General features: G+C 37.2%; 1 protein-coding gene across 1 annotated transcript in view; it reads right to left on the reverse strand.

Moving 5' to 3' along the window:
- Nucleotides 1-19,439, reverse strand: part of LOC140145849 (uncharacterized) — a 138,382-nt gene that overhangs the window by 3,761 nt on the left and 115,182 nt on the right. Inside the window, exons 5-11 of the mRNA XM_072167537.1 lie at nt 16,340-16,515; nt 7,325-7,461; nt 6,440-6,693; nt 4,519-4,680; nt 2,121-2,262; nt 1,120-1,378; nt 196-455 (exon numbers count right to left, since the gene is read on the reverse strand). Of these exons, the coding sequence (XP_072023638.1) occupies nt 205-455; nt 1,120-1,378; nt 2,121-2,262; nt 4,519-4,680; nt 6,440-6,693; nt 7,325-7,461; nt 16,340-16,515 (1,381 nt within the window). The 3' untranslated portion in view covers nt 196-204. The remainder of the gene's footprint in view (nt 1-195; nt 456-1,119; nt 1,379-2,120; nt 2,263-4,518; nt 4,681-6,439; nt 6,694-7,324; nt 7,462-16,339; nt 16,516-19,439) is intronic.

Consider the following 19,439-nt stretch of genomic DNA (forward strand, 5'->3'; position numbering starts at 1 on the left):
AAAGTTCTAACTGAATTTCGAAAAATAAAAATATAATTGCGCCGGCATCCACTACTCAAAATATTGGACCTGCCTGTCGACTATAACACGGTAGAGGATAGTCAAAATAAAAATTCCTATCGTTTATTCTCTAACTCAAAATAATTATGGGACCTGCATGCCTATCGTTTATTCTCTAATCAACAATATGCATACCTGTATTAATTATTCATCATAATCATAACAAGTAGTCGAGCAGCAGAATTTGTAAGGAACTCTGATGCTATTCTGTGACGTCACGACAAAACTCTCCTCCAACAGATGTATGAAACATTCCACTCCATCTGCCGCATCAGATGGTATGTTGATATCGATGTTATCTTGATGACATTCAAAAACGGGGGGAGGTTCGGTGGGCTCGGGAGCATTGGTTGGAACTTTCATTGTCCCTGGAGGTCCTCGAGTTACCGGTTGGTCTGTATAGATATATAGATATATATTATAGTTGATCAACTAAATAATATTATGATAATAATTATCATCATGATCATCATCGTTATCGTCGTCATCATCAACAAGTCATCATCATGGGACGTAACAAATGTGGAAAATAAGCCGCAAATACTTTTTTGGAACCACTTTTATTTGCAAAATAGCGCACTCACATCCTAAATTAGAGCTTATTCACGTGTTCTACGAGTATCAACTAAAGTATGCTATATCATAATCATGATCATGCTCATGATCATCCTCGTCATAATCATCATCATTATCATCATGTGACGTAACAAAATGTTGAAAATGTTCCAGCAAATATGGTTATGTGGAAAACACTCAAAAATGGAAAACACGATTTGCTTGATTCCCGTATTATATAGATAGATAAGAGATGAAACGTGAGTATAAAGCAACTACTAACGTGTAAGAGTCGTATTATGTGGTGCGCAAAGCATATCTCGATCACTACTGGATATACCCACAACTATGAGCTAACTCCAGTCGTATGCTTTTCTGTTATTATAGACATTAACTACCTGCCTAGCTTGTATTAAAGTTTCAGCGAACATTTTACACAGTTGTCGAGGGTAATTAATATCTCTCAAATGCAGACAATAGTTTACCCCAAATCATAATCCATACCTTTTATCGTCACTGGCCACTCCTGCGGTTTAGAATAGAATGGGCATTCATCATCGCCGTAGTTCGCATCCATTACAACGCCTTCACCAATACGTAGAGTGTATGGCAACTCCCTTGAAACTTCGTTTATAGGCATATCAAAATATATATTTTTGCCTTGGAATGTCACTTCGCTTGGATCGGATGAATCCACGTGGCCAACTTCGTTACCCTCGTTGTTTATGAGCTGTATATATCCCGCTTGAGTCGGCCGTCGAAACTGTGTTTTCCATCAAAACAATCGAATTGCACAAACAAGATAGACATAGTATATTTTTAGAAATGATTGAAATGAACAGGGACTTGACTTCTGCGATATTCTATATCCTATTTAGATTCCTTTATAGGTTATGAACAATAATAATGTGCTTATGAATTAGGTAGACCTGTATCGCTGGGCGAAAAAAAAAAGATATGTAAATTTAAATTGATTTAATTAAAAGGCATGGACATTATAGAAGACTAAGAATAGACTTTGCTGAAGCCATCTGTCAAGACGTTTTGGTTCAATAGGATTATAATTGGTTTGATGTGTGTGGTGTGTGTGTGGGGGTGCGTTTGTAAATGCCGTCTAACGAGGACCTACATATGGATACACACTGTAAAACGAGGACACACCTCCAAACGAGGACGTCCTCGTTTTGAAACTATGCCCAGGATGACGTAAATGATGCAAATATGCATATAAGATAGCATATAAGATAGGTCCCCATAGCGGGTATAGGACGGGTCTCAGTTGGATAGTAAGTTGCCTGGTGTGTTTGCGTGAGGTCCACGGTGTGTCGATTAAAAACGGGTGTGTAAGTCCTCGGTTAGATCCTTCTAAAGTCGAGGTCCTCGTTTGAACGTATTTACAAACAGGGGTGTGTGGGTGGTGGTAGGGGTATTTAGTTGTGTATGAAGGGTACGTGTGGGGTGTGCTTAAAGAATGTGTGGTTTTACTTGTGGGTTTGTTTGGTTACCTGTCTGTTAAATCGAATACGCCAATTCTTGGTAGAAGTTACTATTTGCCCAGCTGATGGGTAACTTTTGGCTTCCACAGGGTAAAGATATGATACCGGCTCAACCACTTTAAGGTTTACGTTTATCGTATCGCTTGAAATTCTGGAAAAAAAATCATTTTAAGAATTTATTTCTTAATTTTAAAGAAATGGGAAAGTTGGAAGAATAGGCTACCTATTATTACTATACTTTTTGGGAACTGAAAGTGTGGAAGCAAGCAGATGTATCATGCTAAGTTTGCGTAAAAGTTGGCAACCAGTTTATTGTTGTTAATTTGGGTATGCTGAAGTCGAATCTGTTGTCTGTCAAGCACCGTTTTGAGCCGTTGACCTCAAAAAGACCCCAAATGGACCCCATAGGATCACATAGGGGACAAAATTAAATTCATACCAATAACACTTTCAAACACGTCAAACTATGCGTCTGCATTGGCCCCACGGATCCCAAAAATATAATATTTGTGTGCTGCCTATTGTTAAGAAAATATAGAACACAAAAAGACTAAGGTCGATTTGCGTGTTGTGCATGGGTCAAGTAGCTCCAATTTTCGTAAAAGTTGAGGCAAATTGTTTGCCTAGTGGCTAGCGTAGAGATTTCAGAAAAAGAATAGTTTGTACTATCTGCGATGTCTAGTTAGGAAGTTACACATCAAAGAGTTGAAATATATGTAGGATTTCATAGGATTCAATTGCATTTGTATTCATTTATCATCTATCGTCTGAACTTCACATCGCAGATAGTAAAACTATTCTTTTCCTGAATCCCGTGAACTTAAGGAATAGTTTGTATCAGTTTGTATCCATTTTTACGAAAATCGGAGCAACTTCAATTTTTCACCCCTTAGACCCAGACGAATAATATTCGACATGCTTTTAAGTGAATTTGGAGCATGTTTAATTTTTGCCCCCTATATGAGCATGTTCGGGTTTGGGGTGCTCTTTTTAGGGTTACGGGGTTTTAATACAGCTTGGCAGATAATATTGTTTGAGTTCAGCATGATGCTTAAATAAGCACATATTTCCAAAATAGAACCAGTCTTTATGGCCGTACAAACTGGACGAAGACCAGTTTGTTACTTGTAACGCCTATCGTTTGTAAATCAAATGAATTTCAGACATGCACATTTTGGACCGGTATGCACATAAGTGGTTTATGTTTGGTCTAAATATACTTAATCTAAGGTTATTATAGACCCTGGTAAAAGTTAAATCTCTAGGCGTATATACCGTAAAAACTCGATTATTAGCATCGTGTGCTTACTATCAAGCGCTTTTGAAAACATGAAATTGTACCATAATCCGGCGCTTTACCAACTGAGCAAATGGGTTTGAGGCACACATCTGCAGGTTTACTTGTTCGTATATAACTATGTGTATCGGTGATTTGCTCAAAACGCTTTACACTTTTATGGACGGGCTCTTCATGTTTGCATGTTTTAAAAGTGCTCGATAGTAAGCACATATGCTAACTATCGAGGTTTTACGGTATGGTACTTAATATACCCGGTTTAACACAATCAAGTGTCCTCCTCTTTAGTGATGGCTATATTGTAATATAAAGCGGATAACAAATAAGATTATAGCAGCTTCGTTTTTGAGGAGAAAGTCGACTATCGGTTGGGAAGGGAATTACACTCATAGTACTACTGGCCACATTTCTACTATTAAGTATAGTCACGGTGGAGTCCATCAATACATTTTAATATCAACTGAATTTTGAATTACAACCTTCTTACTTTAAAATCAATTTTCTTGAACAAACAAAAAACATTAATCGTATTTTTTCTTTGAACAAGTTCATTAGGAATGTTGATATCAACTGTGAATTTTGTTCATTTTGAACAATTCCAAGTAAAAACGAAGTTGATTTACTCACGTTTTTAGTGACGTTTCACCACTGCACTAGTGGCTTCATCAGACTGTTTCTTCAGTAAAGTCAGATAACACAATAGTGCTTGGACCTTGTTTTTCTTTTAAATCCTGGTATAATACATAGGCGTAGAGTTTAGTTTTCTAAATTTTCGATTTTAACAGGCCTGAACTTGGCCTGTGATAATATTTTTGGTTCACGTTCTAATTTTTAAGTCGCTAAGGAAAGATTCTTTCCAACTCTCTAAGAAACATATTACTAGACTAGACTATATCTGATAGTTTTCTCAGAATTTTTGCTTTAATTTTAACCATTGTTTACTCCCAACTGGCAAAATTTCAAATTCAGTCATTTTGGAATGCAACCAGCAGAAATTTCACGTGTTGATTTTGAAAATCACATGTTCATGGAATTTGGAAATTTTACCAAAAAAAAAAAGAAAGAAAATATTTCGCCTATTATGTTGTAATTAGACAGCTTTTTACTTACCCAGCCTTGTCTACTGCGGTAAAACCCACGATATATGGAGTAGGATCGATTTCGCCTTGCGTCGGTTCCCAAGTCAGAGTCCTCGATTTACCTCCATCAACAGTTTGTAAGGAGAAGGCAGTCATACCCGTAGGTTTGTTAATAACATCAATTCGACCAACCCTGTAAAAACAAGACGAAATGTGGATAATGAGAAAAAGAAGAAGGAAAACGAGATTAGAATACTTAAAATGATCTTAGTTAAACAGAGAGGATCGACGTATACGACCCGCTTTTGAAGACTTGAAATGATTCTAAGCAACACCGGAAATCTCCCTGGAAAGTTGATCAGATGATCACATCAATCCTACCTGATGAAGTCCTCCGATGTGAAGGATGAAATATTGTAATGAGTAAGATAATTGTCATTTAAAATGATCGTCACTATATAATTGCGGTATTGAATCTAAATGCGCTTTCCTAGAAACATGCGATTTAGGCTTTACATTGTACATTTAAACAATTAAAGGTGCTAGGTTTGTTGTTTAATATTGTGTAATGGCGTCACAATATTTGACGTCACAACATCATCAATCAGCTCAATAGAGCATCAGTCCGGTGATCCGAAGGTCCCAGGTTCAAATCCTGGATGGTCAGTGAAATTTTTCGCTGGCTGTCATTTATGTATGTGTTGACTTGTGTTAAAAACCTTTCTCATCATCAATCAGATGTCTGATTAAATCCGATGTTCTCGGATGCAACGTAACCGTAACCTAAGGTGGGGCGAAAAACACTTTCACAAAATCCCTACTTTTTTTGCTATTTCTTACTGTATAACTCTAGTAAGAAATAGCAAAAAAGTAAGGATTTTGTGAAAATCTACTGCCTGGGTGAAACATGCTTCGATCTTACTGATATTTCAGCACAATACTAGTATGTACCACAGTAAAATTCTCCGAGAGTTCCAAGTCGATCCGAGAAAAAAAAGTGTTTTTCGCCCCACCTAGTAACTAATTGCGTTGCAAAGTTTAGTTCCAGTATTATATTTAATTTATAAACTAAAACCTTTTATATAACATTATATAAAAAAGGCCTGTTTCCTGTTTTTAAAAGACATAATTTGGTGTCTGTGACTGATCATATAGGTTCGCCCATCATCTCGGACTACAGCTGCGCCATTTGATCTGGATCTCAGAATCATTTTGCGGTAGCAAACTTATTTTCTCCCGATCCAATTGATACTTTTAATACTGCATCATATATATATATATTCTTACAAGCTCATACACTGGAGATATTCAACAAAGTCTCCCTATTAAAATAATTATATTAATCATTTTACAACTGTTCTTAAAATGATCATATGAATCATTGTAGTGCTATGACAGCGCCATCTATTGTTATTAAGTTTATATTGTATATATACAAACTAAGGGCTACAGAGAAGCAATAGCCATTAAGGTCTCCATGCAGGGCTACAAATAAACAAGAGACCTCAATGTTGCCCCACAGGATTTCAAAGAAACAATAGTAATCAAGCTAAAACTATAAATTATCCCCTTCCCTCCCCCATAGTTAAAACAAGAAAGCAAATATGAAATGGGTGACGGGTTATTACCATGATTTAATACGGCATTTCATTCACTTTGCTTCCATGCCATGTGGGGCTCTTTTATATTGGAACTCTATTAGTTGCAAGTCTTTACTCTAGTAGTGACCGGCATCAGCCCTGCCGAGCTTGAGGCATTTATGTTTTGGGCCTAGTAAAAACATCATTCGTTGCTCTGAAATGTTTTTCCCCAAGGGGCGTTAGACCAACAATTATTTCGAGAACATAAAGTTAAGTCTTAAAATCCCTTTTTAAAGATATTTTAGAGAATCAAGAATATATAGAATAGAAGGACTTCGGAGTGCACCTCGTGTTGGGTGGCATAATACTTACGGTTGACTTCCAATGGCCGCATATGCTTCGACTTTCATCTCAAAGCGCTTACCAACTGGAATGGATTGGCAGTCATATTTTGGTTCAATGATTGCAGGTCTGTCGCATGTAGTGGTATCGGGGCTGATTCTCAGCAGGAAAGACAAGGAAATCTTGCTTCGTGGGTTGCCATTTTCATCAAGATCCTCAATCATTACTCTTACAGCATAATCGCCTGGAGGGCCACTGGTATCGAAGACTAATGTGCAGTTATCCTAAAAATTGAAATAGAAGATTTGCGAGTATATGCCTTTTATTGTTGATTCTTAAACACTTAAGAAAGTTCCTGCAATCTTATTGGTTCTTAGTCGTGTGATATGACACGATATCACACACTTTAGCCCGTGTGTGTCGACGTGATACTCGAACGCGCTATTTGAACCAATCGGAGGTATATAGCAACAATGGGACTGCTGCAATTCCTTCTAAAATGTAGGATTTAATTTGATTAAAATTCAAATGATTATGATTATATTTATTTGAATTGAAGTGTTTAAGAATGAGAATAAATGTATTGCTATTAGTAACTGTCGTGCATCTTTCGTCTCCTATAACACGCGACATCGTTATGTTTAGCGTAAAACAACTCGGCTTCGCCTCGTTGTTTTACTTTAAATAATGATGTCTTCCGTGTTAAATGAGACGATAGATGCACGACAGCGGCTAAAGACAATACCTTAATTATCTAAATCAGTACAATATTTTGATTGGCTGATTAGGTGTTTGTTCATTTATATTTTTGAAGAAACAGACTTATAAATGGTAACACTGTCAACAAACTGACAACGGAACAACAGAAAATAGAAAACAAATGCAATGTAACAGAATGAGTGTTACTGTACTTACATAGATGTCAATGTACGGAAGTTCCTCACAGACGCCACCATTGAGTTGAACTCCGTAATTTATTACAGGCTTGAAACATTCACCTTTATCGCGTTCAGTTTTCCGACAACTGTGTTTATCACCATCAGGGTCGTTAACTGTGTATTAACCAACAACAAATTAAAAGGGAGAAGAGCATTTGGGTGGGAGTTCCGACTTTTTAAATTAAGGACTATCAATGGAACAATCCGATTCCCGAGTTTTAAGTATAGTAATTGCACCAGCGGTTTAGAGAATGAAAACCACGGTTGGGTGAAGCCGCTGCCTGCTTGTTTCTTTACAACGTGTAAAGTCTTCAATGTAGTGTCAATGTGAACGGTAATCGTGTTAAGTTACTCCGACATTCCCGCGACCAATTTACTCCTGACTTTTGTCAGGGGTAACACTTAAACACGACCTGGTGGATCGGAGAAGCTGCCTGTGTGAACCAGTTGGCGACTTTTTGTCGGGTTTTTGGGAAAGATCACTAAGCAAGATGCAAATCGCGCCTCGATGCGATGGTCATGTACTTTTCATGATTCTTCGTCGTTCTATTTGCCACTGAGCTCCGCGCTGTAGACGGACAAACAGTGGTGATGCAAGGGCATAAATATGACGGGGAGAAATTAGTAGTAAAATGTTGAAACAAGTATTACAAAGCAGAAGAACAAATTGCGGCTGACAAGAAAAGTAAAGAATTGTTAGCAGCAATTTGTTTTGACCAATAAATAATCAAATTTTGTTTGGGTATTTCGATGATACCCAAATCATATTTGAACTCGCGCCACTTACTGAAAGCAACGACGTTGTTAGTTGTGATTTCTTACGACTAGTCCAATAAAATATCCACTTACTTGCAGACGTTTCGGAAACTGTCAGTTTCCTTTATCGATGCTATTGATGTAATGACGATCTGTATACAGCTGATGTTGACTGCTGCTTAGCAACTGAGTTGCCAGTTGCTTTCTTGTCAGTTATCAGATCGTCAAAACGTGACTCAAGTTGTATTGCCCCTCGTCTCTGTTCATGGTGTTGCCCCGCTTTCTGATGGTAATTGCCTCTTTGATCCACCTTTTATATCTGTTGCTCTCTTTGCCCACGATCTTAGCCTCATCCCAATCGATTACATGATTGTTTTCAACCACATGGTCTGTAATAGCCGACTTGTGGATGACAGACTGTGATGCCTTTCTCGTTGCTCTTGTTTTGATGTTGTCTCCGATTTTCTCAGCCTCAGTTTTATGTTCGTCAAGTCTTTTTCCAAATTTCCTGCCTGTCTCCCCGATGTAAGCCGAATTACAGTTTTTGCAAGGAATGGAATATATCACATCGGTAGAATTATGGGGTTCCCGCTTGTCTTTTGGATGTACTAAGAGATTGCGAAGTGTGCAATGAGGTTTCATTGCCGTGGCGATGTTATATGTTTTGAAAACCCTAGAAATGCGCTCGGACACACCTTCCACATAAGGAACAACTACCAACCCTTTAGACTTGTTCGAATCGTCTTTCTTCTTTCTCTCTTTCTTTGACTTTAGTTTTGCCATCTGATCTTTCACCTTCTTGATGCTCCAATCCGGGTAGCCACATTTCTGAAGCGCGCCTTTGATGTGATCGTCCTCTCTTTCTTTATCCTCATCTTCGGTGACAATTCTGTTCTTTCTGTCCATGAGTGTGCGGACGACCCCTAATTTATGGTGTAGAGGGTGATGCGACCTAAAGTTCAAGTATTGGTCGGTGTGTGTTGCCTTCCGATACACCAGTAATTTAATCGATCCGTCATCTCGTCGAACAATCAAGGCGTCTAAAACGGGATCTTACCATCCTTCTCCTCTTCATAGGTAAACTTGATTGAATCTGTGTCGTCCACTTGGTTGAGGTGGTCGGTGAGGGCGTTAACTTCATCTTTAGCTACAATTTCAAGATATCATCGACATACCTTTTCCACAGCTTCGGTTTGCATTCCATAGGCGCCGTAGCAATCGCAGTCCCTTCCAGGTGTTCCATGAAGATGTTAGCTGCCAACGGTGACACTGGACTGCCCATGGCTGCTCCGAAGCGCTGTCTGAAGATGTTCCCACGAAAGGTAAAGTATGTTGTAGACAAAATAAAATCAAGTAACTCCACCACGTCTTCTGTTGCCAGCTTGTAACCATAGGACTTGTTGTATTCTTTAAGCCAACTTCCCTTCTGCAGTCTTTCTTTCACAATGTCAAGTACTTTGTTGACAGGTGTACACGTGAACAGCGAGACCACGTCGAGGGGCAATACAACTTGAGTCACGTTTTTGACGATCTGATAACTGACAAGAAAGCAACTGGCAACTCAGTTGCTAAGCAGCAGTCAACATCAGCTGTATACAGATCGTCATTACATCAATAGCATCGATAAAGGAAACTGACAGTTTCCGAAACGTCTGCAAGTAAGTGGATATTTTATTGGACTAGTCGTAAGAAATCACAACTAACAATTAGACTATGAACAGTCCTGATGAATTTGTTCAAGAAGCAACGACGTGTATGCAGCACTTTATTTCCGGAAGTTACTCCGAGCATTCAATAGTCCCCTGCGAAGGTCGTGTTTAATTTGGCTGCGAGGTCGTGGCAAAGTAGTCGGAGTAATAATAATAATAATACATGGGATTTATAGAGCGCCCCACGATGTAAAAACAGCCTCAAGGCGCTACACAGAATCTTAAAACTACATACACTAATACAAAATCAAGTAGGGTCTACATGCTGAACAAAATAGTAGACATGAAAAATAAGCAGGATAAAACTCATATACACACCTTAATATACTACAACTCAATAAAATACCATGAGCTTGACCAGCAAACTATATAAAATTAGACTACACTCTGGAAATACATGTTTAAAAAGTAGCAAAATTAATAAGATAAAATCGCTTTTAAATTTGCACAAACCACATGCCACCTTATTTCACACCTCTAAAACAATAATTCAGAACCTTGCAGAAAAATTAAATTGCACAACTGAAATGAGATGACGATCAAATTGTCTAACAAGATGCATTGAAAAGATGAGTTTTGAGTCCTTTGTGAAGGAATTTATGTTTGAAACTGAACGAAGCTTGAAAGGCAACTTGTTCCACACCTTTGGTGCAGCTGCGGTGAATGATCTTTTGCCGTAGAACTTGGTTTTAATTCTTTGGTTCACGTGTACAAAGGAGTGCATGTGAAGTCGATCGTAGAGTCCGCTTTGGCTTATACTCCTCAATAAGATCGCTAATATATCTAGGCGCCAACCCGTGCAGTGCCTTATAAATGGTTCCAAAAAAGTAAGTCCCCCTAAGACATTTTAGTATAACCCAAAAAAAGTTTGGAACATAGGCTGATTAGTTATGCATCAAGTGAGCGGGTTTTTGTTGCTACTTTTATCATCTTCATTGCAAAATGCAGCCATTTATGAAATTTTCGGCCAAAAAAAGTTTTCTACATAGGCTTTTTATGCTTTAATTTGTGTTTGACAATTTTTTTCCTTTAAGTGAGTAATTTAATCAAAAAGAAGCATAATTTAATTTAATTAAGTTTTCATGATTTAGGTGTCACACAATTTTTATGGTTCAGAGAATAAATTAAAATGAATGTTGAAGTTTATTAATGTCTTTCAATAATGAATAGGCCTTCTCATGTGAGATGACTTCTAGCATCGTTCTTCTCTGCTGTTGGTCAAGCTGGTTCCCCGCATGCTGCAGGATTTGCTGCAAAGTCCTCTAAGGTGGTGTTGTCCCTCACTTGTCCGCTTGTAACAAGTTAAGTCTTGATAATGGCCACCCATATAAATGTTTTTTGAACCTTTCAAGGAATAACCACTTGAAACAAGTGTATAGGGATCCAGCATAAAACATCTAACCAGGAATCTGTTGGTCCATTGGTTAAATTAATCAATGAACACAAGATTTATCATTGAAGTTACAGTTGTTCCTTCCTAATAAATTTAATTAGAATGAAAAACTTATTGAATTTACGCATTTTAATGCAAACAAAAAGCCAATGTAGAAAAGTGCAACTTTTGTTGCTGAATAAAATTTCAAAAATGGCTATATGATTACTCACTGAACCATAAAACATGTTTGAAATGTCTAAAAATCATGAATAGAGGTCTGAAACCAAAAGTCATGCATAAAAAGCCTATGTAGAAAAGTGCAGCTTTTTTTTTGTTTAAAATTTTATAAATGGCTGTGTTTCTCAGTGAAGATGATAAAAGATAACAGTAAAACCCCGTTCACTTGATGCATAACTAATCAGCCTATGTTCCAAAATTTAAAACAGGAGAATTGATCAAGCCGTTTTTGGATTATACCAAAAATTCTTAGGTTGGGACTTGTTTTTTTGGAACCGTTTAGGTAAGCAATGCGATCTTGTACACAATCCGCTGTTGCACGAGAAGCCAATGAGGACTCTAAGAACAGGCTTCATATGCTCCTCCTTTCAGCACTTGGGCGCCGCAGTGTTCTGCACTGTCGATCTGTAACTTCGCGATTTCATTGTCTTGAAGTCTGTACAAAACAGCATTCTATGAGTCTAAACGCGAGGATACAAATGCATGTACCAACCTCTCCACAGATGATCAATGGTGATTTTGGGAAATGATGGAGTTTTCACAAATTTTGAACTTATTTGAACCACCTCAGTTTTTAGTCATTCACGTGTGTGAGCGCGTGCGTACGAATTTGGGTAAATTCTTTGGTATGCAGCTGTAAATTTACGCCGATGTGTAAATCGAATCCCAGAATGCATTGCCTATTTTAATTTGGTGTTAGAAATAAATCTTGTGCTGCTCATGGCTCATGTTATAAACAACACAAATCATAATTCTTAAGCACTATAGTGCAATATAAAATTTTTTATTCCTGGCAATGAAAGGAACAATTTGAGGTATTTTACAGCATGGCAGAACAAATTTTAAATTGTTGGTCCAATTATGACCTTCTACCTGGTATAAAGCATAGCGGCATATAAAAAAGGAACCAGATCTATTTTTATCATTTTGTGGTGTAAGGTTAAACATTGGTTCCGCTAATGTAACAGGGCAAAATGCTAATTGAAATACATAGCGTTATGCACTATTGGCTCTATTGGCTAAATGTACGTAATTAATTAGGTAAAAGAAGGAAAAAATCATCCTTGAACAGTTTTGAACCTGGGACCCCTGGTATCCAGACTAGTCGAGCTATCAAGGGAGCCAGCGCTCTACCACTGAGCTATCAAGGAAACCGATTGGCTCGTTGTATGTATAAGTGATGTTTTGCTTGCAAAAAGTACCTATTTTGTTCAACCCTAAATGCTTTCGTATCTACTTAAACTGTAGGGATGACCATCATAATTTCATGTTGCCCCTTTTGCTACAAAAGATTGTTTTCTGGAAAGAACTCATCAACAGAAGTATTTTGGTGGTTAAATGGTCAAAATCGGTCAAAAACTTTTCGAATTATGAATTTTCAAAGTTTCCCATTCTGACCGGTCATTGGAACGAAATAAATTGACAAAGTCTAAATATAGCAATGTGAGCAAAATTGGTATAAGCATATATTTACCTTTTTATATTTGGCCACGCGTTTTAAGTTGGGCCCATTTCGTGTGACACACTTTATGTTTGCGCAAATCGCGTGTATTTTCGTTTCAATGGCTATAACTTTTTCAAACTATGCATTAACCCCACAAAAGTATACATTTTCTGGAAGCAAATTGCCTGAGGAGTTCAAAAATGCACTTAAAATTAACATAGGATGTTATGAAAGGTTATGAATTTGAGAACCTCCAAAATTCATGAAAAAATACTATTGGAAAATTTTTTTGAAGAAATGCTGCATACCCTACAAGATTAATTATTGCAGATTTGAATTCCTCACAGTCAGAGCTTTCCAAGCATATATAACTTTCTATACCTCGGCAATGTTTACCATATTTTGCGCGGGGCTAGAAAAATGACCCAACAGATTCCATTTTTTAACAGAAAATTTTACCTTGCCATGTTCTTACTGTAACTCTCCTTGAGGACACCAGACATGTATTAAATGGTCTAATTCAATTTGATAAGGCATGCAGAAGCAGCAAACCTACTAAAATAGGTATTAATTCCTCGTAATAAACTGCATTATCTCGTTGTATACAATATGCGTTGACTTCAGTGAAAATTCTCCATTTTTTGTACAAATTTGCTTTACAGAAGAGTTATACTACATGCAACTATACAAAACAATTCAAATCATTGCTAAAAACAAAATTTACATTTTATGTACTGAAACGGGGGTTGTTAACAAGCAAGCAGTAATGATGGTCATGTTCATTGTCCAGATTTATAATGCACTTGTACACTAATGTCTTCATGGTCCTCTTTTTTTCCTCGGTCTGCTTTTTGCTTTGTTGAAGACTGATACCACAATATTTTAAAACACACTTCTGTGGTACTATGGCCTCCTCTCTTCCTTAGCAAACCTTCCTTTTTCCTTTAACATAACAACCTTTGTACCTGAGTGCTATACATATTTTGATTATGACCATAATCTGACTGCATATTGTTTTCAAGAGGAACCACGCCATCTGATATGACATGAAGCAAGAAATAGGAATATAGCATCAGATGATGGTTGAATTGCAGTGACAGCTACATGTAGGTCCTTAACAATCAAACTGGTATAACCTGTGTCACATTTGAATGGGTTTCTGTTTGATCTGCAGAGTCCTCTGACACCCCCTCATCCATATCATCACTTGCATTCGCTCCATCGCGACAAATAGGCCTAGGTTCTCTTGTTTTTTTTTATTTGCTCAAGTCATAACCAAGTTTGTCAGTAATATATGCAAATGCTTTTTAATTGGCTTGATTATGCTAAATATACATGTATGAGGTTCAGTTTCAGAATCTATGAATCAATTTGAGGCCTTGACTGCAAAACTATGACCGTCCTGATCAAAGTACTTGACGTACAGTCATAGTTCTACCAATGCAACGTAGGCCTGTAATTTTAAAATAATTCTTTAATTAAGGTAATTAACACTCATTAACAAACATCCAAATGATCAAAATCTGATTAGTTTTAGTAATTAGCCACAGTTTATGTACGGTACTCAAATGCAATAAATCCTAATATGAACATGATTTAACTTAGTTACACCACAGATGCCAATTTTGCTGCGCCAGATCCTCCTGCGCCAGATCCTCCACCACCCTGGAGCTTCGTTAATTAACAAGTAATTAACAGAACATAATAAATTTTGTACATGTGTTATCACTTCTGTCCTCTTGCCCTGCATGAGTGCTTTAATTTAATACCAAATTTAGCTGTATATCTTGCATAATTTTAGAGAAAATTAAATAGATGATGTCATTTGTGCTGCGCAAATGTCACAACTCCACCTATATATGGGCCCAGTTCAAAACGCATGGCCATTTCTTTATTTTAATATATATGCAAACGTGAAAGTATCAAAGGGTTTCTTATGAAATGGCACTTTACTAGTCAATAGCAATAAGTATTTCTTCAAACCGAGGCACTGAAATCATGCTTTTAGAAAACATTTGCCAAAAATCATCCATAATGGCCAACGTGGCACAAAATCAAAAGTCCAGGTGAACTTTTTACCACAACAATATACACTACACATAAGAAAAATACTAATGTACTACAAGGGATTTTCAACATAGGAATCCAAACAATCAAGTACCAACATGATCAGCTTTGTCCTGATATCACTTCTGGGGTTTTAACAAAATGTTTAACCTCTATTGTGATTGGCAGCAGCATAAGGTATCTCTTTGATAGCTGATAATGCCCAGCCATTCAGCAAGTGGCTAATAACAGACCTTGATAGGCTTGAATGAATACTGTCATGTGCTGCAAAACCATCACATCCAGGGCCTGGTCACTCCATATGCTGCAGGGAGCACACTACTTTAACAATGGAGTGAAAGACTCATTATTGATTAGGCGCGTATTTTAAAAGTACAGCTCCTGTGCGTGTATAGCAGCAAGTCAGTGCAGATGGTATAAATATAAGAAAATGTTTAGGGTTGAGATCAGGTGAATAATACAACAAATGAGCATAAAACTTCACATTTATGTTCAGAAAGGTGTCTATTTAACATGATTCGAAAGGTGTTTGGAAATTCCAAAGGGAAGCTGGTGATTTAATTTTTAACTCGAGATCTACTTGTCCGGTTTTTTTCCTTTTTACAGAGGGTATGATAGAAGTAATAACAACAACTCTGCCAAATTACAGCTCAGTAGGTCAAGGTGTTCACCTGATCTTTTTCATCTGAATATTTTGTGCCATTCTGAGCAGTGCTGCACTGGGCCACTGGCAATTAAGCGCACTGTGGCGATGGACCAATTTTGACTCACACTTACAGAAAAACCAAATACGTTATGATGCTGTAATTTGCAGGATAGTTACAAAACATAATTGGCATTAACATCTCCAATTTTTACAGAAAAATTTTGAAAAATAAAAGAATGAGCTCAATTTAGAAATGTCTGTGCAAGCAGTGCACAGTTGAGCTCCCTGCATGTCTATGGGAGTGTTCTAATCAAGTTGATGGTTCATTGGTCATCCCTACTTAAAGTCATAATGTACGATCTTATAATATGAATTTGGTTAATTTTTTTCAAACCTGATTTTTTTGCATATTTGTAATGTTTACACAATGTCACAACTTGCACCTAAATGGAATCAGCCAAATTTGTTGTGTCTTTAGGTAAACAGAGCAAAGTTCGACATAAAGTCATAATTCAAGAAATTATGACTTTATGTCCGCCCATAGAACTGCGTGTTAAACGGCCAAAATAACAAGCAGTGTTTCTTTCACGTTACCTCGTTATTTCAGCTCAAAATGGACAGAAACCATTCCCGATCATTATTACTAGTATTATTTCAGCATTTTGAGTATATAATGACAAATTTGAAATTTGAAGGAAATCGTACATTAAGCCTTTAACACCTTGAGATATTATTATTATCAAATTTTAGGTGCATACCTGGTATAATAAATGAGTATTTGCCGCATCCCTGGGGATAAAGTTGCACTGGTCTTGGTGACGTCACAGGTGAAGAATTCGGCCGTCCGTTAAGGTCAATCTCGGTTAGCATTTTCCATCCTTGATATTTTTTTGGATCTGCGTTTTGAATTTCTACCCAGCAGCAATCCTCGTAGCTAAGGCAAATCAAGAAAATGATATCAAGAATTCGACTGTTTTGGCATTCTCGATTGCTGAATACTTGAACAATATGAATTTTTGTTGTTACTACCATGTGATAGACGACAGTAGTTTTATAGTAAAACAACATTTCGTATCGTTTATTCTCATTCTTAGTCAGGTGTTATTTTCATAACTAAACACTGTTTTATTTTAGTAAAAATTAAGTTACCGTCATGCGGGTCATTATGAAAACTCCCCTTTTTCTGATCATATGGAAAAGTTCCGGGCATTTGCTCTGCGACATGTCAAGCACGTCACTTTTCACGGCAAACCAGCTGTGAATTCCCTCCCCGCTGTTTTGGCCACCTTCATCCTGCGCTTGTGTTGAGTACAGTTCCACGCCAAGAATTAGCAGCTTGAGGATTTGGAATGAGCATTTTTTTAGGGACATGAGAGTACATCAGATATATCGAATTACATTCTGAATACGAAAAATGTCTTTCTGATATCAAATAATTTCATTTATGAAATTCACGATATAATAGAAATTTTATGACAAATTATTAAATTTTGATATTTTCACATTTCTAATATATAACAGTCCTCGAAGTAAATCTAATGACATATTTTAAAGTGTATGTAGCTGGGAGGAAAAGCCGACGATCAATTGAACATTTTGACCTTTCATATTGAAAATATGGATTCCCCCAAAAGACCTTATTGTTTTGGTGTTTTGGGAAAAAATCCATATCTTCAATACGAAAGGTCAAAATTTTGAATTGATCGTCGGCTTTTCATCCCACCTACATACACTTTAAGTATAAATCATCAGATTTATAAAGTTTACTTCGAGTACTGTTAAATATCAAAATATCAAGTTTTAATCATTTGCCATAAAATGTGTATTACATTGCGAATTTCAATAGATCAAAATTATTTGATATCAGAAGGACATTCTTCGTATTCAGAATGCAATTCGATATGTCTGATGTGCTCTAATGTCCCACAATAAATACTGTCCAAACGTTCATCCCCACCCCTTAAGGTTAGCAACTTAGCTGTTGCGATTTGGTAGTTCACAACATCTTGCCTTGCGAATGGTAGTGACCTTTAAAAAAAATTGCATTGATCATTTCATAGCGAGTGTGTAGAAGAATTAAAATATCACATATACTTTTGTAGGTCCTGTGGTTCTTGAGTTATGTTGTAAAGAGGGTTGAAATAACAACACTTTTGGAAAACGTACATAACTCATTAACAACAATAAATCAAGATTTTGATTTAAACTTTTGATCCAAACACAAGGAAATTAATTCCTACCTCGGAATTTTCAGATGGTACTCCATCTTTCATCAGCGAGTGAGTGACTGTATCAGGTCGTGATCTTTTTGACCTTTGACCTGATAACAGACTCGTAGACTCGTGAGAGTTTGAACCGTCCCCCGTCTTTGTTGAGAGATGGTTGGTTGGCTTTGATGTGAACTGCTTCCTTGACTCCACGTTGGAACCACCTGCTGTTCCTATCGAGTATGTGAACTTTATCCAAGTCCACAAAATGTCCAGGAGACTCGATGTGGATGTGGTTTGAGACCTCTGATGCTGTACTGCTGGGCCTCCTATGTTCCTGAAACCGTGTTTTTAAGGAGCGTTCAGTTTCACCAATATAAAATTCTTTGCACTGCCCGGTTACAGTTTTGCCCTGGCATGGGATGTAATATACCGGACCTGTAATGTCTTTCTTTTCTGTCTTGTCCTTTGGTGACACTAGGATTTGTCTTAGTGTGCGAGTTGGTTTGAAGAACACGCTGACACCGTAATTGCTAAATGTCCTTCTAATAGCTTCAGAGGTGCCTTTGATGTAGGGTAGCACTACGTGACCTTTATTAGGGCGTTTATCGCCCACGTCACGCGTTTTGTGAGATTTTGGTTAATTCGCATTTGGAATATCCACATTTTGCTAGAGCATTGTTGACATGAGATTTCTCGTCCTCGCGATCCTGGTGGTTAGTGACTACAGTATCAGCCCTATGGTACAAAGTTCGGATGACTCCAAGTTTGTGATCAATGGAGTGATTCGAGGCGAAATTCAGATATTGATCCGTGTGTGTGTACTAGCTCTTGCGATAGATGGTTACTTTGGTGGATCTATCTGGTTGAATAACGGTGAGCGTATCTAGAATGGCAAGCGAGTTATTCTCTTCTCCTTCGGTGGTAAATTGAATGTCCTTATCCAGCGAATTGAGAAGGTCAGTGAATTCTTGAGAGTGACACTTCTTAAGTTCACAATGGGTGTCATCTACTCTCAGGAGTCTACGAGTCTGTTATCAGGTCAAAGGTCAAAAAGATCACGACCTCAGACCTGATACAGTCACTCACTCGCTGATGAAAGATGGAGTACCATCTGAAAATTCCGAGGTAGGAATTAATTTCCTTGTGTTTGGATCAAAAGTTTAAATCAAAATCATGATTTATACCAACACAGATGAACTTTCATGAACGTTAACAATAAATCAAGCAAGTATATGATTTGTAGAATGAACTTTCGTAAAACATCAAAGTGTTATTTTTCAATAATATATTGATTTAGATAATGAAAATGGAAAAAATGTACAGCGTTTTTCAATTTTAAAATTAAAAATATATATATATATAATTTTAATAATGGGCTAATTTCTTTTCCGGGGTCTCCAGGGACTCGTCGCATTAAAGGCAACCATAGATTTAAAAAAAAATCTATGATACAACAGCCAATTAAATTGCCTAAAAAACCTTTATTTTTTAATTTTCTCCAAAAATGAGCATTTTGGCCCAAATTTGACCTCAGAGATGAATTGGTCAAGTCTTTGCTTACTGTCAGATATAACGCTTGAGCCGAACAACTAAGGCAAAGCAAACAAAACTGGAATTTACTATCAGCGCCGATGTCGCCAATACGTAT

This window comes from Amphiura filiformis, chromosome 2 (assembly GCF_039555335.1).
Source record: "Amphiura filiformis chromosome 2, Afil_fr2py, whole genome shotgun sequence".
Classification (NCBI taxonomy): domain Eukaryota; kingdom Metazoa; phylum Echinodermata; class Ophiuroidea; order Amphilepidida; family Amphiuridae; genus Amphiura; species Amphiura filiformis.